Source organism: Erinaceus europaeus, chromosome X (genome assembly GCF_950295315.1).
Source record: "Erinaceus europaeus chromosome X, mEriEur2.1, whole genome shotgun sequence".
Classification (NCBI taxonomy): Eukaryota; Metazoa; Chordata; class Mammalia; order Eulipotyphla; family Erinaceidae; genus Erinaceus; species Erinaceus europaeus.
The window spans coordinates 179,947-204,353 of NC_080185.1; the positions used below are offsets into that span (position 1 = coordinate 179,947).

Here is a 24,407-nt window from a genome sequence, read left to right on the forward strand (position 1 = left end):
AGGAGCCCATGTGACCTCTGCATCCCTGTAGATCTAAGCTCACATTCTGTGCTCATGAGTAGGAACGTTTCAAGCTGCCCCAGTTTCAGGACCCATCTTCCTCAGGACCCATCTTTCTCCAAAGGGAGGACGGACAACATTCTCTGCCATTTTTGATCCATGTTGAGGGCAAGGTCCTCTGGGGGCCCACAAAGGGGTCTGTTGTGTTGTTCCTGATAAAGATGACTGGTAACAATGGAGAGAGGGATCTATTCAAGGTCTAGGTCCGTCATGTCTGTTTGGGAATCTCAGGACTCCCCGACCAGGGCCTCAGCTGATGGGGTGGCCTGATAGTGACTAAAGAGTCATCATTAAAGTATGCCAGTCTCTTGCCCTTATTCAGCTTTTGCAGTCCTTACTTTGATAAGGTGAGCTTTGGAGTGAGTGAGGGAAGTATAATAGCAAGTAGGTGAGGAGTGTCCGGCATTAAACCAGCTCCCTCCTGCTCCATGCTACATTGCTGATGCTGTGGTCTATTTACATAATCATTGTTTTGCCTGAGACCCGCCCTGCCTGCAGGGTATTGGTTAATCCCACTGGTTAAAACCTTTGCAACAGCTGCTATGGAAGCTTTCTACCTTCAGGCTCTTTTCTCCACCCCCTCTCCTAGCCATCTCCTTTTCCCACTTGCCACTTCCGGTTAAAGATATATATATGAAGGCTATGTCTCTGATCAATAAAGGCATTGTATTGCGTTCCCACTCCGCCACAAGTTCCTGGTCTCTCTCCCGTGTCGCTGAGTAAGCAGCAGCCCAGGTTGGCTCCGGTCTAGTTCTCTCCAACCCAGAGAGCACATGCCCAGGAAGAAACACCCTCAAGCTAGCCCGGCAAGGAGGGTATCTAAGTCTAAGTTGAGACTTTCATTAGGAACTTCATGGTATCCTTTTAGGTCTCTCTACTTGCTTGCTGCATATACTGACTCACTGCAGACTATTGTGTACTTTTGCTTTCAACATATGCCCTATCTCATGGGACTTGGTCTATATCTAGGTTTTGGGGCTTTGTTAGGAAGTGAACCACCTGAAATGGAATTAGAGAATCCTATGAAAGGAAAGGTCTCACCTGAATAATGAGGCTGAAGGGTTGACATTCCATGCCTGACGTCTCTGGACACAGTCTGAAGTAAAGCATGCTGAGGTGGTACTCACTGCGTTGATTAGGTTGAGATCAGAAGATGCAATATCAGTTGGTATGAATTGAGAGAAGCATGCAGGAAAGTGAGCCCCACCTTAGAGGTACCAGGACTGGGGGAAATAAAGGCTCTATAGAGAAAGTGGTGGTTCCTGCTATCTTAGTGTTTAAGAAGGCAATAGAGAGTTATTGCTGTAATCAAATTATTTGGCAATTGGGTTAACTTTGGGTTAACTTTGTTAGGATTTGCTGTATCATACACAACATCACCATGATTTATGTCCTTTGACATTATTTGTATATAGCTGTGTCTTACAGAGTAATGCTACCGGTTGCTTCTGTTCCCCCTGGTCTAAGTACAATTCGTAATAGCTAAAACATGGAAGCAATCCAGGTGCTCAACAATAGATAAATGGCTGAGAAAGCTGTGCTATTTATACACAATGGAATACTACACAGCTATTAAGAACAATGAACCCTGCATATCATGTATTAAAATAAATAAATATACTATTCCTTCTTCTGATAAAAAAAAAAAGAACAGTGAACCCACCTCCTCTGACCCATCTTGGATGGAGCCAGAAGGAATTATGTTATGTGAGCTCAGAGAGAAAGACAAAGACGAGTAAGGGATGATCCCACTCATAAACAGAAGTTGAGAAAGAGGAACGAAAGGGAAACTCAAAGCAGGATTTGACTGAATCTTTGAAATGTTGTCTTAAAAGCACACAGCTTTTTAAATTTTTTAATTTTCCCTTTTCTTGCCCTTGTTGTCTTTTTTTATTGTTGTTGTTGTAGTTATTATTATCATTGTTTTTGATGTCATCGTTGTTAGATAGGACAGAGAGAAACGGAGAGAGGAGGGGAAGACAGAGAGGAGGAGAGAAAGATAGACACCTCCAGACCTGCTTCCCCGCCTGTGAAGGGACTCCCCTGCAGGTGGGGAGCCGGGGGCTCAAACCAGGATCCTTACACTGGTCTTTGCACTTTGCGCCATGTGCGCTTAACCCACTGTGCTACCACCTGACTCCCAATGTGAGGGATACTGTTACTCCATATTGTCTAAGGCAGCCAAGAAAAACTTCATAATCCAACTGCTACAGTACAGCTGCACTTTACCCTTGAAAAACTAGTCTCAAGGTTTCTACTTATCAGCAGTAGTTCTGTAAACGAAGGTCATGATAGCCCCCGAAACCCAACATTTGCTTAACTGACAAAAACTGCCAGGGACTGTGGTCAAATTCCCTGACAAACAGGTCTGAACTTTAAGTGGCTCCCTAAGTCCCCCCACCCAAGTTCCCCCTCCTGATGTGGATAAAAAGAATCTGTCTGCTTCTCTTTGGGGCCCACATGCCACTACTGGGAAGTGCATGTAGCCCCTGCCTAAGCTTGATTCAATAAAGGCTCTTTGCTTTCACATGTGACTCTGGCCTCCACTCTGTGGGAATGGGATCTGAAATCTGGGCATAACATTTGGGGGCTCACCCGGAATCCCTCCTCCTGGGAGAGAGGACGCCTGAATCACTGAGCCTACAGACCAGTCCAAGACTCATTAGGTAAATTTGTGTGTTGTTCTGTTTTCTGTACATCTGGTTAGAGCTCTACATCTGGTTCTGGGCCCAAATAGTGTTAAGGTGGATGCACTGGGTGACACTGGGCCAGGGGTCTCAGGAGACGTCCCGGGCCCTGCTGCAGGGGACTGGGTCCCCCTCATTAATCTGAATCTGAAGTCAGGGCGGAGTGGGTCGCTCCCACCATAAGGTGTGTCACCGTCGTCCCATCTGGAGTGCATCTGGAAAAGCCGTCTGTTTCTGTTTTTGTTAGTTATTTGTGTGTCTCTTTTTATTTCACTTATCATCCTGCAGAAATCCAGGATCATGGGACAAAAATCTTCGACCCCACTAACCATGGTATTAGATCATTTCAAAGAATTTAAATCAAGGGCCCACAATTTGAGTCTAAATTTTAAAAAAGAGGTAAATTAATGACTTTTTTGTTTCAGCAAATGACCTGAGAAATTTTAAGGTTAAAAGTGTAAGTAACTTTGAAGTTGCATTCTTATCAAAGTTAAAAAAAAGGAGTTTCCAACACAGTTCTTATGTGGTAATATAAAGATAAAATTAATTTGCTAAGGTAGCTGAAGATTTAAAGTAAAAGTCTAAGTATTTAATGTGACAATTCTTCATCTCCAAATTGAAATGCAATTTATCTATGTATTTAGCTGAAAAAGTTCCGGGACATTTTGGGGCCCCCAAAATGCCCTATGAACTGTTTTGTGGAAATTGGTCCACAGAAAATTTGGCATTTGTCTGGTACTGTAAAGCATTGTCACTAATGTGTGTTAACTCTCTAAGTAACTGAAGTTTGTTTAAAGTTTAAAGTGAAATTTAGTTAAACTAAATTTGGTTTGGAGATCCTGGCTTACAGGAATTGCTACAGAAGGCTAAATAAGATAACCTTTAAATTTATGTTCTTTAGAATTCAAACAGAGCCTCTTAAATTAGGTATCACACACCAAGGAAATGTCTCGATCTTGACTGTGATATGTAAAAGTTTTAAAATACCTTCTCAACTAAAGAGACAGACCTGGCCTGGGTGAGTGAAAGATAACAATGGTTATGTTAATCACTTTCTAGCCTAAGGCTTTTGCTCTGGTCTTTCTGTTTTAAACGAATTATCTGGTTTGTTTTAAGACACTGTTAGAGATTTATTCTTGATAACTTAAGTTGGTACATGGTGTTTCTGGTCTGATAAAAGATTTGATGTCTGGCAAATCCTGATTTAGCAAATTATTGTCTAAAAGTGTTATTTTAAGGTCATATAAAATAAGATTATTTTAAATGAGTAAAGATCCTAACAAAAACTAAATTTTAATATTGTGCTTAAATTGTTTAAGCAGTTTTAAAATCATGCTAAAGAAATGGTAATCATTTTATCATGTCAGCATATTGGGCATTGACTTTATATACTATACTGGTATACCTGTTTGTCAAAAAGGCCTTCTAAAATTATAGAAAGATATATAAGCCAATTCTACTCATTGGATTATCAATTTTAGTGAACTCCTAATTTGGTTTTGTGTATGTCTTGCTGGTTACAAATGTGCGACTGTAGCTGTGACATCCCTTCTATCTTACTGCCAGTTTCTCCTAGGGGGTCTCCAAGGGGTGGTAAAATGCCCCACAAATCTCTCTAAGGTGAACAGAATGGCACTGAATTTGGCCTTTTGTTGCTCCAATCCGCCCCAGATATTAGAAGAAATTTACAGAAGACAGAAATATTTAAAGGAAATCTGACCAGTAATTACTCAGGGGGGGTTAAGAAGTTGGCAAATGTTTTGACATTGGACCTTGAGGGAAAAAAAAAAAAAAAAGAAAAGAAAGTTGGGGCAGTGCTCAGAGGGAAAAGAAAAGTCAGAAAGATTAGGCTAAGGGTAGGGAAAGATCAATGGTTTTACTGCAAAAAGAAAGGACACTGGAAGAAAGACTGTTTTATCAACAAGCCATTTAGACTGCTTGTGGATGAACTTAAAGGCATAAGCCAGGGAATGTTGACCCAAAATCTTGGGCCATGGCACAGATCTGTCGCCTATTTGTCAAATTGGACCCAGTGGCTGCTGGATGGCCAAAAATGCCTAAGGACAATAACACCTGTGGCACAGCTGCTAAGGAAAGCAGACAAGCTATCACTGGGGCAAGTTGAATGCCCACCTAATCCACTACCAAGCTCTGTTCCTAGACCAGCCATGAGTGAAGTTCAGCACCGCCATCAGCCTGAACCCTGCCACCCTGATGTCGGAGATGGATCCTAAGGCTCCCCCCCAAAGTATGACTGCCAAGAGGTATGCCTTCACTACATGGCAGGTGCATGGAGCACGTGGGGAGAGAGGATTCCTGACCTCCACAGGGAAGAAGATCCAGCACAAGGACCAGGTACTGAACCTACTGGAGGCTGCATGGACCCTGAAAGAAGCAGCTGTGATCCATTGTTCCAGACATCAGAAAAGAAACCGGAGGGCAGATGAAGCCGCTTGCATAGCTACAAAGCAAGCAGGGCCAGCCTTGGCATTGATTCTGCCAGACCCCCTGCTTCCAAAGGACCCTCGATACAGTAAAGAAAAAGATAAGATGGGCAAGAGATTAAGTCTAGGGACTAGAAAAAGAAAAGGTGAAAAGACATTAGAAAGTAGATTTTATAAAAGTGAAACCAGAGACTTTTGGATATAAGTATTTGCTGTTATTTATAGACACATTTCCAGACTGGGTAGAGGTTTATCCAGTAAAATCTGAGGGGGCATGGATGGTGAACAAGAAAATTTTTTAGATAAAATAGTGCCCAGATGGAGAGTTCCCCCTCAGCACTGGTTCTAGTAATGAGCTGGTATTCACTGCTACTGTGCCTCAGTTAGTGGCCCAAGCAGTGGGAACAAATTGGAAATTTCATTGTGCTAATGGGCCCCATAGCTCTGGGCAGGTAGGGAGGTAAATTAGACCCTGAAGGAGACTTTAACTAAATTAACCCTTGAAACTGGCGGGGTATGGGTTCCCTCCTGCCCCTGGCTCTTCTGAGAGTGTGCTGCTCCCCATTTGTAAACAAACTGTCTCCCTTTGAAATTGCTTTTGGCAGACTGCTACCAGATGCTCTACTAACCTTGGGGCAAGGGTATGCTTGTTTTTCCACAGGAGCAGATTCTCCCATTTAGAATTCCTGCAGTTGCAGTCAAAGGACCTGAGGAGACCTCCACCCCTGCCAAAAGACATCATCAACTCTCTCTAATTTAAATAGTAACAAAAAGATTTTTAGATTTTAAAATTGACCATGTTGAGATCTAAAAGATTTAATGATGCTTAGAGTAAATATTCTGTTATTCCCTTTCCTCCTTGTACTAAGTTTTTAAAGGACTATAATCATACTTGAGAGTGTATAGATAAAACTAAAGAATGTTACAAAAAGGTTGTAAAAGTAAAAAAAAAAAAAAGAAGTAAAATTAAAAAGAGGCTCTTGATAAATGAGGGTTAGTGTAAATAGATGTGTGGGTAAAAGTAAGCGAACTTGTGTGGGTAAGAGTAAGTAAACTTTCGTTGGCTGAAGATTGGTGAACTTTCACATGTGAGGGAGTTGGCCAGAGAGGAGTCCCCATGCTGTGAAGATGGGTTAAAAAGAAAAGCTGTTAGATTTAGCTAGATGGTTAGAGAAAGCTGAGGAAATGACAGTTGTCTAACTACAAGATACTAACTGTATCTTGCTCATGTTTTGAAAAACTATGCTTTGCTTATGCACCTGGATTATGTTTTGAGAAACTTTATACAGAACCAGTCATAGACCAGGAAACAGAAATAGACCCATGATTGGGCCAATTGACTCCCCAAAGAAAGGGAGAAATGTGAGGGCCACTGTTACTCCATATTGTCTAAGGCAGCCAAGAAAAACTTCATAATCCAACTGCTGCAGTACAGCTGCACTTTACCCTTGAAAAACTAGTCTCAAGGTTTCTACTTATCAGCAGTAGTTCTGTAAACGGAGGTCATGATAGCCCTGAAACCCAAAATTTGCTTAACTGACAAAAAATGCCAGGGACTATGGTCAAAGATTCCCTGACAAACAGGTCTGAACTTTAAGTGACCCCCTAAGCCCCCCCCCCAAGTTCCCCCTCCTGATGTGGATAAAAAGAATCTGTCTGCTTCTCTTTGGGGCTCACATGCCACTACTGGGAAGTGCATGTAGCCCCTGCCTAAGCTTGATTCAATAAAGGCTCTTTGCTTTTACATGTGACTCTGGCCTCCACTCTGTGGGAATGGGATCTGAAATCTGGGCATAACACCAAAAGCACACAGCTTTTATCAGTTTCAAACTGGGCACAGCACAAGCAGATTGGCTAGAAACAATGTCCATCAAGGTACTGACAATAAAGGTGAGAGTAGGTTGGCTACCATCAGAGCCAGCCACTCACATGCTGGAATGTAGAAATGGGCATCCACCAGGAGCCTATAGATTTTTCATTTTACTATGTCCTAGAAAATTGAACAACTGAGCAGGAAGAAGAGGCTGTGCACTAGGGGAAGACATTATAATGAATATGAATTATTCCAGGGCCTTACCCTCACTATAAACTAGAAATTGTAAGGGCTGCCCCTTCCTAAAAGAGGCTGGGCCATTCTACTATGCCACCACTCAAGGAAGACTGGTCCTGTAATAAGTGCAGCCTAAGTTCCCAGCAGTGATCGTGGACTATGAGCTCATTCTCATAGGATCTCAGAGGTTATACAGGCCCCTGTGTTAAATATGAGTAAATTTGGGCCCTGGGGCAGATTGATGTGCTAAACAAGTATATATATTTCAACTTTGGGAGCTACTCTCTGCCCTAATTCTGTATTCAAATTCTTTTTAAAAAATATTTGTTTTGTTGCCCTTGCTTTATTGTTGTAGTTATTATTGTTGTTATTGATGTCATCATTGTTGGATAGGACAGAGAGAAATGGAGAGAGGAGGGGAAGACAGAGAGAGGGAAAGAAAGATAGACACCTGCAGACCTGCTTCACTGCCTGTGAAGCGACTCCCCTGCAAGTGGGGAGCCAGGGGCTCGAACCAAGATCCTTATGCTGGTCCTTGAGCTTTGTGCAACGGGCGCTTAACCTGTTACGCTACCGTCTGACTCCCACATTCAAGCTCTATTCTCTACTCTGACACTATCTTCACAGACAATCTTTCCAGTCCACCTTCATGTTAGCTATCAAGCTCAAGCAAACATTACTAGTCATTTTCTCTAGCAACATAAATAAAATAGACCTAAGCCTTTGAAAGGGCATTCATTGAGTGTCCTGAGGTGGTATCACAGTAGACTGACCACCTCCCAGACACCTGAGGTTCCAGGAAAAGAACAGATCTTCAGACCAAGAACCATGCAAAATTTCTATTGGAAAAAGTGAAAAACTGTCCATAAAAGAGAAGCTGAAATTACACAGAATATGAAGGGAAATTCTTCAGAAATTTATAACATTCAGTCCCACTGCATTGAAGGAAGCTTTGGCACTGTGGTCTCTATTCTCTCTCAATATCTGTCTTTCTTTCTATACACACATTTTTCCCCCAGATATACTAATACATTGTCACTGATGGATAATGGATTGAATTTATTTTCAAAATTACATAAGTATCACCTTAGGACTTGTACATTACAGTTCCAGTGTTTAGAAAAGGGCTTTGCACCATTTTTTAAACAAAATTGCAGGTGACAATGTACAGAATTTATATGGAAAAGTTGCATTCAAAACCACTGTGAAGGGAGTCGGGCGGTAGCACAGCGGGTTAAGTGCATGTGGCTCGAAGCACAAAGACCAGCATAAGGATCCTGGTTCCAGCTCCTGGGGATCCCCACCTGCAGGGGAGTCCTTTCACAGGTGGTGAAGCAGGTCTGCAGGTATCTGTCTTTCTCTCTCCCTCTCTGTCCTCCCCTCCTCTCTCCATTTCTCTCTGTCCTATCTAACAGTGATGACATCAATAACAACAATAATAACTACAAAAATAATAAAAAAGGGCAACAAAAGGGAAAATCAAAAAATCTAAAAAAATTAAAAAAAAAAAAAAAAAACCACTGTGAATAGTGAACTTGCTCTGAGAAGGGCACAACCCAGGTTCAAGCCATGTCCCTACTACGCTGAGGGAGAATTCAGTGCTGTGGTCTCTCTCACTCTCTGTCTGTCTCTCTTCACACTCTTTCAGAGTGTGTGTGTGTGTATTCTACATGGAAAAAAATTCAACCTGAAATGGTGAAAACCCAGCGATGACCAAAAGATAAATTTTTTTTCAAGTAAAATCTAATTGGACGGGGCCAGGCAGTAGTGCAGCAGATTAATCACATATGGTATTGTTAGAAGGTAAAATGTTGTTCCAGAAATAAAAGGGTTAAAAAAGTAAAATTCGAGAAAATGGGCCCCCTGGAAAGGCCAGTAAACTACTCCTTTTGACATTTCCTGCTGAGGGGAGACAATTAATAAAGGCAACTCCCCAACCTGCTATATCCTGCTGACCAGGCAGGAGGGGAGATAACCAAAAGTCACAACCCCTACCCCCAGATTCCTCCTGCTATGGCTTGGGAAAACTTTTTTAACTAAACTGGCATGATGCTTGTCACCTAGCCCCTTTGTCCTAAACCCTATTTAAGCCCAGTAGAAATTGTAATCAGTGTTGAGCACCCAGTACAGCTGTGGGTTCTCAGCCCTAGCCCTATCCCTGGCTAGTAAATAAAGCTCTTAGTCTTTACATCACCCTGGTCTCTTGGTGAATTTCTTGGATTACTGAACCTAACAGTATGAAGTGCAAGGACTGGCATAAGGATTCTGGTTCAAGCCCCTGGCTCCCCACCCGAAGGCGGAGGTTGCTTCACAAGCAGTGAAGTAGGTCTGCAGTTGTCTTTTTAAAAAATATTTATTTATTTATTCCCTCTTGTTGCCCTTGTTTCTTTTTATTGTTGTAGTGGGTATCTGTCTGTCTTTCTCTCTGCCTCTCTGTCTTCCCTCCTATCTCAATTTCTCTCTGTCCAATCTAACAGACCGAGCCCCAGTGATAACCTTGGAGGGAAAAAACAAAAAAAAAGAAAAAAAAATTGAGATAATCCTTTGTCTTGGATTTCGGTTTTTCATTTGATGTCAAAATCATGAACAATCTAAGATAGTGTTTAGTTTCCTAACAGTTTTGCGCACCAAAAGACATTACCAATTTAAAATCAAATACATCTGAGCAGAAGAAAATACTTTACAATGGATACCCAAAAACCAAATGGACAGGATCTAGGAAGGACTTGTACAAAACCAAAACAAAAAGAAACTACAGGATGACCAAACTAAGGCGGAATCATCAAGATAGACTGTTTATAAAGTGAAGACAGCTTTAGGAATTCCCTGACACTTGAGTGTTCATGGAAATTAAGGTTTCTGGAGAAGGAAAGAAAATGCATGTCTATCAAAAATAAGTTAGACTAGAAAACAAATAGGCAAGCTCTGAGCAAGGATGGATACAGTAAAGGTGATGTTTTAAATACAGAAACCAGCAAAATTTTTTTTTCAAATGTTGTGAAAATCTGGTCTGTTTATGTGGACAAGAACTTATGAAAAGGGAATCAGGGCCTGATGGTGGCGCACCTGGTTGAGCACACAAGTTACAGTGCACAAGGACCTGGGTTCGAGCCTCTAGTCCCCACCTGCAGGGGGGAAGCTTCACGAGTGGTGAAGCAGGGCTGCAGGTGTCTCTCTGTCTCTCTTCCCCTCTATCTCCCCATTCCTCTCAATTTCTGCCTGTCTCTAAATAAAAAAAAAAAATTTTTAAATAAATTAAAAAAGCGAAAAGGGAATCATGCAAATATGTGATAATTCTGAATTAAGATCAAACACATTGCTCAACAATTCTTAAATTAACCTTGAAATATCTGCAGTATAATTTTGTAGAGGCTTGGTTAATGGCCAGTGTTGTAAATGATGTCCAATTAAAATTACTTATCAAGGCAAAAAATAAGGAGTTAAAGCAAGGCATTTATTTTTTTGCAAAAGGGCATTCCGCCAACAGTGGCTGTCACCCTTCTCCCGTCTCTTATCCCTGACACAGAGCTGTCTCCTCCACCCCTGGGTTGGGCTGCAGAGCTCACCATCTCCCTGATGCCTAAATAAGGAAAGGAGGGAGGCCGGTTGGTGGCGCACCTGGTTGAGCGCACTGGTTACAGTGTGCAAGGACCTGGGTTCGAGCCCCCGGTCCCCACCTGCAGGGACAAAGCTTCGCAAGTGGTGAAGCAGGGCTGCAGGTGTCTCTGTCTCACTCCCCATCTCCCCCTTCCCTCTCGGTAATAAAAAATAAATAAATAAGGAAAGGAGGAAGAGAGTGTGAGGGTCTCTGCTGGAGGATTAGCCAGCACTGCAAGGAGCTGACGTAAAGAATACAAAACTACTGGTCACAGGTGGTCATAGATAAGGATTTAAAAAAAGAATTTTTGTACTAAACAGTTGTATTTATGTTCTTTTGAAGAGAAGAACTAACCATCTCTCACAGCCAGCAAGACCTGTGTCTGTGAAGTTGCAGGCTTGATTCCCACCACTTCTAGGACTGACTTCTGCTCTGGGTGCTTTTTCTCCTTCGACAAATATATATATACAACTTTATTATAATTTCTTAGAGTCAGGCACCTATCTGGAGAGACAGCATGATGGTTGTGCAAATTACTTATATGCCTGATGCTACAGAGCCCCAGGTGCAATCCTTAGCACACCCTAAGCCAGAGAGAGATAAGCAATGCTCTGGTGTCTGGGTGTCTGTCAGTAAAATATCACTGTGAGAGGGCATGCCGGACAGGCAGACAGATGTAGAGGCAGGAAGAGAACACAGCACGAAAACCTCCCGCAAAACTAGTAACAGGTTCAGACCCGGCTTGTGCAGATGGTAAAGCAACAGGCCTTTGGCCTCAGCCCCATAAAGATCTTTTTTTAAAAAAAATATTTATTTATTTTCCCTTTTGTTGCCCTTGTTGTTTTATTGTGGTTGTTATTAACATTGTTGTTGTTGGATAGGGCAGAGAGTAATGGAGAGAGGAGAGGAAGACGGTGGGGGGGGGGGGGCGGGGGAGAAAGATAGGCACCTGCAGACCTGCTTCACTACCTGTGAAGCGACTCCCCTGCAGGTGGGGCGCTGAGGGCTCGAACCTGGATCCTTAAGCGGGTCCCTGTGCTTTGCACCACGTGTGCCACGTGAGCTTCTTCTTCTAGCGTTTGCCCTTCTTCCGTAGCCAGTCAACAGCGTCAGGTTGAGCCTGATGTCAAGTTTCGAGACCTCCTTTGAATCTGGAGAGGTGGCAGTTGTTGACTCTGTGGGTCATAGTCTGTCTGGAGCCGCAGGGGCAGTTCGGGTCGTCTCTGGCTCCCCAGCGATGGAACATAGCGGCGCACCGGCCATGGCCTGTTCGATAGCGATTGAGGAGGGCGCAATCATAACGTGCTAGGTCAAAGCCGGGTTGACGCTCGCAGGGGTCTGTGATGAGGTGTTTGTTCTTTACCTCAGCTGACTGCCAACTCTGTTTCCAAGAGACTGGAACAGAGAAGTTCAGTGTAGGTGTAGGGGACCAGATTGGGTGACGAGACGTCAAGCGTTGGACAGGGTGGGCGAAGATATCCGCGTGTATTGGCAGGTCCGGTCGAGCGTAGACGTGGGAAATGAACTTAGATGATGCCGCATCCCGACGAATATCTGGCGGGGTGATGTTGCTAAGAACTGGCAGCCATGGAACCGGGGCTTAACCCGCTGAGCTACCGCCTATAAAGACCTTTCTAAGAGAACAAGCACATATGCTGTGAGCAAAATGTAGACCTCCAGGGCATGGCCGACCTCACAAAGAGCAGTACTCTGCATTTCCTCTCTCTCAAGAATAAAAGTTAAATCACTTAAAAAAACACTCAGGTAGGGGCCAGGCGGTAGTGCTGTAGCGCACATAACGCACAATGCAAGGACCAGCGCAAGGATCCCAGTTGGAGCCCTCCGCTCCCCACCTGCAGGCAGGTCGCTTCATAAGTGGTGATGCAGGCCTGCAGGTGTTTCTTTCTTTCCCCCTCTTTATCTCCCCCTCCACTCTCAACTCCTCTCTGTCCACAGGAGCAGTGGATTCCTAGTGCAGGCACTGAGCCCCAGTGATAACCCTGGAGGCAAAGAAAACAAAAAACAAAACAAACAAACAAACAAAAAGGTAGACTGACTAACTCAGCAACATAAGAATAGAAGTAGCCACCTTGCCATTTCAGGATCACCACTAGAAACAAAGCTATGCACTGACGCCTTTGCCTACATCTCCTCAGGAGCTGGCACTCACTCCAGGCTCTGGTCCTCAGGTTCAGGTGGTAAAGGGAGAATAGGAAAGTGCCTGAGGACTGTCTACTTTCCAGCCTCAGACTGGCTGTGGGGTTCCAGGCTTTAGAGTTCCCACCCAGAAGCATACCTCCCTCCCACCCAAATCACAACACCTGACCACCTTCACTTCCTGCATACATACAAACACCTTCCCTTCATTCTCTTCCTTCTTACACAGGTATAAAGTATAAAGCATCCTGGTTTGTATGGGAGGGGACCTGTCTTGACTCCTTTCTCTGGCCTTGGTTCTAGGTTATGCGTGTCTCTCTCTTACTCTGCATCTCAACCTCCCTACTTTTTTCTATCAGAACTACTGTGTTGTCTCTACTGCCCCATTATTATTATTATCATAAAATTCCCCCAGAGCCCTGCTCAGCTCTGGCTAATGGTGGTGCTGAGGATTGAACCTAGGACCTCAGAGCCTCAGGAAGAAAAGTCTTTTGGCCTAGCTTCATTATTATTAATGTTACTGTTATTTTTCCCCAGAAGCCTACTCATCTTTGGCTGATACTGGTGCTGGGAATTGAGCTTGGGACCTCAGAGACTATTAATGAAAAATTAACATGTAAAAAAAAAATCAGGGAGTGGGGCGGTAGTGCAGAGGGTTAAGTGCACGTGGCACAAAGGACAAGGGCCCACATAAGGATGCCATTCGAGCCCCAGGCTCCCCACCATCAGGGGAGTCAATCCACAAGTGGTGAAGCAGGTCTGCAGGTGTCTTTCTCTCCCCCTCTCTGTCTTCCCCTCCTCTCTCCGTTTCTCTCTGTCCTATCCAACAACAACGACATCATCAACAACAATAATAACTACAAGAACAATAAGACAAGGGCAACAAAAGGGAATAAATAAATAAATATAAAAAATTAATTAAAAAGCACTGTACTCTGCAGGCTTCCACACCACCATAGGCTTCCTATGGATCCCCAGTTCCCACAGGAGCTGCTGGTTCTCTCCATGCTGTGCTCAATGATCTAAATGTATTTTAAAAGCTGGATTTAATGACAGAGGTCAGTAGAGAGAAAGCAGAGCAGTTCCAACCTCCTTTGAGCAGGAGCAGTTGCTGACAAGAGGCTGATTTACATTGAATATTCAGGGTGCTCAGGGGCTAAGGAAACTAAGTTAGCATAAACCCTAGGGCCAGCCTTGTGCCTTCTGGAACAAGACTTTCCAAAATCAGTTTGCTAAACTGTCACTTCCTGACATTGAAATCTAAAAAAATTCGACTTCATATGCTTTCATTCTAGAAAGTATTTTTTTGTCCTTTTGTAGAAAAATTGATTGAATGCTTCAAAACTTTTAATGCACAGACCATAGGCTGAGTCTTTGAAATGCTGACTCTCCTAAAAGCTTAGACCAGTGAGAACAGAAGCAACCAGTGGCATTACTCTGTAAGACACAGCTATATACAAATAATGTCAAAGGACATAAATCATGTTGATGTTATTGTGAGAAATAGCCCAGTTGGTTGTAGCCTTTTCATTGATGTCTATCAATGAAGTCTGACTACAGACCCCTGACTTTTACATGTCTATGTGACTACAACCATACCTTGTTTTTCTTCAAAATTAGCTTAGACTTCCCAGCCCCTTCCTCAATCTCCCTTTTCTCATTATAGCCACATTGTAAACTCAGACTTCCTGGCCAAAAGCCCCTTCCTCAATCTCTCTTTCCCAATACAGCCACATTGTCCTGGCCAAAATCCCCTTTCTTGCACTTCCTTTCTCATTATAGTAGACCCCAGGCTCCCTCCTAATATCTGCTCCCATCCCCTTTTCCTGAACGTGGTTAGATTGTGAGCCAATTCCCTCTCGCCAAAGGGGAAGAGGACAGGTTGTTCCCATGTCCAGTAATGTATAAAAAGGCTCTGCAGATGGCCTTTGGGGTGCTTGCTGGCTGTATATGTATGTAAAACTTTTGCTTTGCTCAGGACTCTCGGTGTCTCAGTCCTTGTTTTAAGGCATAGACAGAGTGCGTTTTGCACTGTTTCCTATTATGATACAGCAAATCCTAACAAAGGGATTTTCAAAGTTAACCCAACTGCCAAATGATTTGATTATAGCATTAACTATCTATTGCCTTCTTAAACCCTACGAGAGCAGGAACCTCCCATTTCCTCTATAGAGCCTATATTTCCCCCAGTCCTGGAGATTTCCAGATTGCCTTAGCAAGTTTTTTGAGAAATAAAAATCAATACCCCAGAATTCAGAATTAACTGTGCTACATCCTTTTTTTTTTTTTTTTTTTTTTTTTTGCCTTTGTGGTCAGTTACTCAGGACTCATCACATTTAAATGCTCTGTTTACCCTCCTAGATCATGGTTTCAGTGCCAAATAATTTATTTTACTAGCCTTTGTGGGGTGGAGTCACTGTAAAGTTGTATTGGGAGAAGAGGGACTGGCGCTTGTTTCCCCAACATTTAAAAAGTTTTTCACACATTATCTCAACAAAGAATTCAGAGAGTGTGATTTTCAGGAATTTTAATCTTTATTCGGGAAAACTGAGAACATTCATGTTAGGGAGAAAGAAAGACAGAGAGAGTCAGAGGCCCTCAGAGCTCCCTTACTCACATGTTGATGGGGTGACCTGGGCAGACTGAGAGCCAAGCCCACAGGTCTAGTTTTTAACACCCAAGCCGCTTCCACCTTTCCAAGCCACACCTTTCACCACTCCCATTTTCTGGGCGGTCCCTTCCAGATACCTGCTGTCCAAAAGAGTCTCATTTGGCAACAAACAATGCATGTATCCAAGTTAGAGGAATTAAAATATCACCTGACTCCCTCCTCCTGTTTTAAATGAGAGAATTAAAGAGTACAGAGCCCTTCTCCGCTCTGGCTGGGGACTGAACCTGGGATCCCAGAGCCTCAGGCACAAGGTATTTTTGCATGTGCTGTCTCCTCTGCCTTATTAATTTATTTTATCAGAGCACCGCTCAGCTCTGGCTCATGGTGATGGTGAGGGATTGAACCTGACACTATTTATAGAACCTCAGGCAAGAGTCTCTTTGCATAACCATTAAACTACCTACCCCCAACCCTTCCACTAGCTTATTATTAAAATTATCATCATTTGCCCAGAGCCCTGTTGAGCACTGGCAGATGATGGTGCTAGGGATTTAACCTAGGACCTCAGAGCCTCAGACAGGAGTCTTTTTGCAGAATCATTATGCGCCACCCCTCCCACCTTATCATTATTGTTGTTACTATTATTTCCCCCCAGAGCCCTGCTCAATTCTGGTTGATGGTGGTGCTGGGGATTAAACCTGGGACCTCGCAGTCTAAGGCAGTTTTTTTTTTTTTTAAAACCAGAGCACTGCTCAGCTCAGGTTTATGGTGGTGCTTGGGATTGAACCTGGGACTTTGGAGCCTCAGAGATGAGAGTCTCTTTGCATAACCATTATGCTATCTACTCCTGCCTTTTTTTTTTTTCCAACACCATACCATTATGCTGTCTCCCCAGCTCCATTGTTATTAGTTTCCCCAGAGCTCTACCCAGTTCCGACTGATGGTGGTGCTGAGGACCTCAGAGCCTCAGGCAGGAGGAGAGTCTTTTTCAGAACCATTATGCTGTCTCCCCAGATCCATCATCATCATCAATTATTTTCCCCAGACAAAAGAGCAAGGAGGAATTGCCATCTGATATAAGCCATATGTAGTCACTGTGAAGGAAGGAAACTTTCATCTCTCATCGTTCGTGACAACTAAACAAATCAGTGTCTAGCGACTAATCCCTAGCACTGCAAAAACGGTATCATCTGTTTTCCATCTACACCATGCCTCGGCCTCACGTGAGCTTAATGTGCAGCTTGACGATACGAGAATCCGACGTGAAGCCCAGCCAGTCTATCTTGGCGTTACTCTCGATCGCACTCTGTCATTTCACGAACATCTCATAAAAACTGCAGCAAAGGTGGGCGCGAGGAATCACATCATTGCAAGACTGGCCAGCTCCTCATGGGGCGCGAGTGCTTCCACACTACGATCATCCTCTCTGGCATTATGCTATTCCACTGCAGAATACTGTGCCCCAGTATGGTTCCGTAGCCCCCATGTCCACTTGGTCGATTCCAAATTATATTCCTCCATGAGGATCATTTCTGGAACCCTCCGTTCCACCCCGGTTCCATGGCTGCCAGTTCTCAGCAACATTGCCCCGCCAGATATTCGTCGGGATGCGGCATCATCTAAATTCATTTCTCACGTCTACGCTCGACCGGACCTGCCAATATACGCGGCTATCTTCGCCCACCCTGTCCAACGCTGGACCTCTCTTCACCCAATCTGGTCCCCTACGCCTACACTGAACTTCTCTGTTCCAGTCTCTTGGAAACAGAGTTGGCAGTCAGCTGAGGTAAAGAACAAACACCTCATCACAGACCCCTGCAAGTGTCCACCCGGCTTTGACCTGGCACGTTATGATTGGGCCCTCCTCAATCGCTATGGAACAGGCCATGGCCGGTGCGCCGCTATGTTCCATCGCTGGGGAGCCAGAGACGACCCGAACTGCCCCTGCGGCTCCAGACAGACTATGACCCACATAGTCAATGACTGCCACCTCTCCAGATTCAAAGGAGGTCTCGAAACTTGACATCAGGCTCAACCTGACGCTGCTGACTGGGAACTTGACATCAGGCTCAACCTGACGCTGCTGACTGGCTACGGAAGAAGGGCAAACGCTAGAAGAAGAAGTGTCTGGGGAAATCATACTTCGGTTGAAACTTAGAGAAGTCCTGAGAAGTTCAATCGGTTTTTATTGAGTCGCACTAGCCTGTGAAAAACAAAATAAAAAATAAGACACTACAATTCCTGAGGTCAGTTGCTTAGGTTCAAGTGCCAAGTAACCATTCTCTGCTGTGGTTAAGCTTTCTGTGTATGTGATCTCTGCCCCTCTTTTTCTCTCCCATTCCCTTGGGCCTCTGAGTCATCTTTCTAAAAACCAGTCATTCAATTATATATTAGTAGATGCAAAGTATTTTCAGAACTGTGATGGACTGGATTACTATACCTGGGCTTCTTTTTCTCTACTTTATCACCTATTCTTTCAGGGTGACATTTGTCAAGGCTGTGTGGTTATTTTAGGGCCTTTAATCTGTTTCAGTACAAACTCCATGTTTCAGTTTTCTTGTTTTTCATTTGTGAAGAACTTTTACACTCCTGGCACAATACTATTGCTCTTTACTAGAAATCACTTTTTAACATAAAAAAGATATATGTACCATAAACTATAGAAAACATCATCAGACTAAACTAGATCACAGGAAAAACTTTTTAAAAATATTTATTCCCTTTTGTTGTCTTTGTTTTTACTGTTGTAGTTATTATTGCTGTTGTTATTGATGTCGTCGTTGGATAGGACAGAGAGAAATGGAGAGAGGAGGGGAGAATGGGAGAGAAAGACAGACACACCTGCAGACCTGCTTCACCGCTTGTGAAGCAACTCCCCTGCAGGCGGGGAGCCGGGGGCTCGAACTGGGATTTTTACGAGGGTCCTTGCGCTTTGCGCCTAACCTGCTGCGCTACCACCTGACTCCCCAGGAAGAACTTTTAAAACAAGCAACTCATTGTTTTACTCTTAAGTTTTATTAATGCCTTCAGTTTGTGTGTCATTTAAAACAAGACATGTGCTTTAAACAGCATTCTTATACATAAATAGATCAAGAACAGTTAAGTAACTCCTAAAACATGCACTTAAGTTTTATTCAGGTGTGTACAAGAAAGGGAAGTACATCCTTCTCTTTGGATTAAAGACATTTGGAAATCACTATTCAAGAATGTTTTCTAATATATCGAATAAATGCTGACATGACTAAATGGCAGTGGAAAATGTTTGCACTATGCACTCGACAGAGTGTTCAAGCAGATCGGAAATACATGTCAAATAACCCCACCAGGTAGCATGAGTCCAAAGGGTTAGATGGAAGGACAGGAAGCTTGGGCCAGATTTCTTTGACACTCACTTCAAGGCATATGACTAAGCTGAACACACAGCTAGGTTTACAGGAAAAAAAATTACGATGGAAAAAATGTTTAGTATAATTTCCAATTTACTGGCATTTATTGATGAATAAATGTGATTTTATCTAGGGCAGAAAAACCGTTATGCCACAAAGAATGCTCAAACTTACTCAACAGCAGTCACACCTAAATCCTCGGATTGAGTGTAGACTATATTCAAGTTGGGCTTCTCCCAGATGGGAAAAAAAAATTCCCACACTACCTTCCTCAAAGAGCAAAGACACTGACACATCTACCGGTTATTCTCTTCATTATCTTTGGTGAGCCAGAGGACTGTCTTCTTCATTCCCTTCATCACTCATTTACTAGCCCTAAACAGTCACTGGAGAAAGAGGAATGTGTAAGACAACAAACTAACAGCATTTAAACCATGATCTTCTCAAATCTACTGCAATGGGAAACAGACTATTCAGTTCTGTGAGGTTTATGAAAGGTCATAACCTTACTCCTAAAAGTGAATGGTAAAAGAACAAGGATAATCCATTGACATCTAATGGGCTAACAAAACATTCTCCATCTGACAGAGATATTTAATACTTTTACCTGCTTGGGCTCCTAGAATCAAACAGCACCAGCATATTAACTACAAATCATCAAATAATAACTAGCTTCCATTTACATTGTTTTGAAGCACCTACACTCTTCAGTAACAAAAGATAGTAAGATGTGATGCTAAGCAGTACTATGCCTTCTGAATACTTTTGAGTGAAGATATAAACTTCTTCTATAGTTTTAGTAGATAGCTCTTAAAAGTGGTGGTTTTTGTTTTGTGCAACTGCAAACAAAACTGTTCCTCTCCACGGATGACACTACTTAATAAACTAAGCAAACAAAAGGCCTTTGTTTGAAAGCAGCTACTGCAATAAATGGTTCAATCTGAAGTACACTTGAAACTACTGGTTGATGGGACAAAGATAATCTGGAGACAAAGGACAAGATTAGAAAAAAAAAAGAAGAGGGTTTAATACTGGCAGACGTCTGTCAATATTAAAAGGCTTTAGTTGCACAGATAACTTTTAGCTCTTTGTTCTCTGATATCCTTGGCTAATGACAACTTTTTCTGTTTTTATTTCTTCACACAGCTTGTCCATGTAAATCCACCACAGAGAAGTGACACAATGATATAGATGAAAACCTGAAGGAAGGAAGAAGACAGTTTTATTTTCTTGAATCTATATAATATGCTGTAAGTAATATATAAAGCAGAATAAAGATCTTGAAGAAAGACTGGTTCTGATGACTTGTTCTGGGAGTAAGGGATGTACTCAGCAGCACAGTACATACTTGGCATGTATGAGACCCTGGGTTTGGTCCCCAGCAAACTTCCCTAGCTCTGCAAATTCTTTCTGATATAACTGTCATGCACTTGATTTCCATTCTGCTTCCTTTACACGGAAAGAAAATAGGAGGGTTGCTTCTCTTTACTGGTAACAACACAGAAGTCAGCTTTATGAACCACTCTTTATTTTTATATTAACTTATTTATTGGATAGAGACAGCCAGAAATCAAGAGGGAATGCTGAGACAGAGAAGGAGAGAGACAGAGAGACACCTGCAGCCCTGGTTCACCACTGGTGAAGCTTTCCCCCTGCAGGTGGAGACTGGGGGCCAAAACCTGGGTCCTTGTGCATTGTAACATGTGTGCTCAACGAGATGCGCCACCACTCGGCTCCTTGAACAACTCTTAGAGACAGAGATGGACCATGATTACCTTGAAGTATGATTTTATTATCAAATAAATTCGAATTTATAAATAATAAGGTTTTTTATTTTTAGGATAGCAAAATAAAAACATGAAAAGGATGGGGGTAGGTAGCATAATGGTTATGCAAAGAGACTCTCAAGCCTGAGGTTTTGAAGTCCCAGAATCCCCTGCATGACCATAAGCCAGAGCTTAGAAGGGCTCTGGGAGAAAAAACAAACAAACAAACAAAAAAAAATGAAAAAAGTATAATTAGAGAGGCTTTAAATCTCTGTCACCTATGACTTAGAATGTTGTTATGAACTTTTCAGTGGATAATGACACAGCATTTATAATGACAAAATTAAAGGAAAGTTGATGTTACAAGTATACCACAAAAATACTAGTTCTACGAGCATACTACAAAAATACTAGTTAGATTTTTAGTTATAGTATTTATAAATTTAAGTTATACTATTTGACATTTATTGCTCATATTATTATATTCCCCAAACATGATTCCTTTCAAGAGTATCATTTTTGGCCCAGAAGGTGGTTCAGTGGATAAGGCTTTGGACTCTCAAGCACAAGGTCCTATGTTCAATCCTTAGCATTACATGTACCAGAGTGATGCTCTGGTTTTCTCTCCCCATCTCATTAATAAACAAATCTATTTTTTATAAAAATATTTTATTTACTGGATAGGGGCAGAGAGGAACAGAGGAGAGAGGAGACAGAAAGGGAAAGCGACAGAGACATCTGTAGCACCACTTCACCACTCAAGCTTTCCCCCTGCAGGTGGGGACTAGGGGCTTGAACCTAGGTTCTTGTGTACTGTAATGTGTACTCAACCAGGTGCACCACTGGTCCCTAAACAAATCTTTAAAAATACATTAAATTTCCTGCTCTTGCCACTTGCTTTGGTTTAAACAACTTTTTGGAGTCTTCAAGTGACTGAATCCATTACTTACATACTATGTTTCAGAAAATAAATAAATAAATTTATAGATTTTATGCCTCCTCTCCAAATGTCACCGAAGTATCCTGCTACCTCTGAAAATGTTGGGGAGGGAAGGGTTTCAGCTAATCCTGGCTCTTGATGAATAGGTTAAGCTACTCACAACATAGTGACACATGCACACAGACAGATACTGTAATCTGATAGAAAGTCAGTTATTTTCCAAAGTTGAATTAGAAGAGTTCTTGAGTTGAAGCACAATAAATTTGGTGGCGACAACTTTTAGTGAAATAGACACAGGATTTCTTTCAATCAAAGGTCGACATGAACTTTGACTTTAATAATCAATAAATGAAAGTTGACTTTAATAATAATCCAACTTGGGGCCCGGTGGTGGCATACCTGGTTGAATGCACAGGTTATGATGCACAAGGACCCGGGTTTGAGTCCCAGGTCCCCACCTGCAGGGGGAAAGCTTCAAGAATGGTGAACCAGGGCTGCAGCTCTCTCTCTCTCTCTCTCTCTCTCTCTCTCTCTCTCTCTCTCCCTCCCTATCATCCTCTTCCTCTCTTGATTTCTGGCTGTCTCTATCCATTAAATAAATAATTAAAATAAAAAAATAATCAACTATAAATCAATCTAAATTCTAAACAACAAAGAAGCTAAGAAGCCTTGAATGTGCCATCTGAAGACTATTTTCAAAGAAAAATTCTCTGTACTGTTCCAATTTTAGTATATGTGTTGCCAAAGTGATCACAAAAAATGAATTCTTTAATACCTATAGTAGGGAAAAAAATGAGTGGTCATGGTGGTGGCTCAGCAGGTAGAGTGTGTGACTTGTAGGCATGAGGCCTTGAGTTGGACCTCTGGCATTTACATATGCCACAGGCATTAGTTCTGTCTCTTTAATCCTCTCTTATTTATAAACAACTAAAGCTTTTATATTTTTATCTTTATTTATTTATTGGATAGAGACAGCCAGAAATCAAGAGGGAAGGGGTGATAGAGAGGGAGAGAGACAGAGAGACACCTGAAGCCCTGCTTCACCACTTGCAAAGCTTTCCCCCTGGGGCTTGAATCTGGGTCCTTGCACATTATAACCTGTGTGCTCAACCATGTGTGCCAGCACCTAGCCCCTCAAATGAATCTTTTTAAAATACTTACATAAGTTGGACAATATACTCTACCTACTACCCGAGGAAGTTGGGTCCTGAAATTACTGCAGCCTGGAATGTTCCTAGTTGTGACCACGGAATGCAAGCTCAGACTTACAGGGATGCAGAGGTTACATAGGCTCCTGTGCTGAATATGGGCCCCAGATCAAACTGGTGGGGCTTACAGTTAACAACATTCATATACTTCCCCCATATTTAGGAGCTATTCTCTTCCCTGATCCAGCTTTCTAGTCCTTTTTCCAACTATGACACCATCTCCCCAGACAATAGCCTGGGTCCGCCAGCAAATTAGATGTCAGGCTCAGGCAAAAACTAGTAGTCACAGGCCCTCTGGAATATACCTAAAAAAGACCTACTTAGCTTTTTCCAAAACGGAGACCCCAATCTTCACCTGCAATATTCTTGCCTTTCGATTCATGATTAGTCAACAATTTGTTCTGCATTTTTAATATATATATTTATATATATATAATATATTATATTATATATTATATATAATATATATATTTTTAATATATATTTGCCTCCAGGGTTATTGCTGGGGCTCAGTGCCTGCACCATGAATCCACTGCTTCTGGAAGCCATTTTTTCCCCTTTTGTTACACTTGTTTGTTTGCTTTATCGTTGTTGTGATTATTGTTGTTGTTGTTGTTGTTGTTACTGATGTCATTGTTGCATTATATCTTAACGCTTTTTCAGCCCAGATGCTACCATGGTGTCAAGCCGACCTCCTTGGGCAGACGACCCCACCATGTGTCTTGGAGCCCCACCTCCCCAGATCCCTGGCCCACTAGGGAAAGAGAGAGACAGGCTGGGAGTATGGATCCACCTGCAAAAGCCCATGTTCAGTGGAGAAGCAGCTAGAGAAGCCAGACCTTCCACCTTCTGCACCCAACAGTGATCCTGGGTCTGCTCCCAGACAGATAAAGAACAAGGAAGCTATCAAGGGAGGAGACTGGATTTTGAGCTCTGGGGGTGGCATTGTGTGGAAGTGTACCCCTCTTATCCTATAGTCTTGTCAATATTTTCATTTTATAAATAAAATAAAAATACCTATATAGTCCATTTTAAATGAAAATAAGAACAAAGAGACAGCTCACCAGATAGGGTGTATGCCCTGCCATGTGTGTAGCCTAAGTTTGAGCCCCAGCACCACATGGAAGTGAGACAGCACTAGGGGAAGTTTCATTGTGGAGATGTCTCTCCCTCCCTCTCTCTGTCTCGATCTGAATAAAAAAGTAACCCAGTGGTAAATCCATGTATGCTGCCAGTCCCAGCTCTGCAAAAGTAAAATGGAAATAATAAAGCAGTTACTTACAAACATAATTTCATTTTTATGAAACTAGTTCTACATAACACCTTCGCTAGACTATAATATACAGTTACCTAAGCAGATAGGTGTTGTTGGTATCATGTACATGTCATTAATGCTCTGAACCAGATGCTGAACTGATTACCCTGTATAATATAGATGAACTTGACTGAGTCAGATAAGAGGAGTGCTGAGGTTTCCTTTGGGAAAAACTTCTGCCTGTA

The 24,407-nt window shown here is 42.5% G+C and overlaps 1 protein-coding gene across 3 annotated transcripts in view; it reads right to left on the bottom strand.

The window, feature by feature from the left end:
* Positions 1-18,600: 18,600 nt before the first annotated feature.
* The window catches only part of VAMP7 (vesicle associated membrane protein 7), a 48,776-nt gene continuing 42,969 nt past the window's right edge, over positions 18,601-24,407 (bottom strand). For 2 of the 3 annotated variants that reach the window (XM_060182782.1, XM_007536665.3), the window contains one exon: positions 18,601-20,192. In XM_060182782.1, coding sequence (XP_060038765.1) covers positions 20,124-20,192 — 69 coding nt within the window. In that variant the 3' untranslated portion in view covers positions 18,601-20,123. Of the gene's footprint in view, positions 20,193-23,401; positions 24,151-24,407 lie in introns of those variants that run through there. The other variant, XM_060182781.1, reaches the window with a different exon arrangement.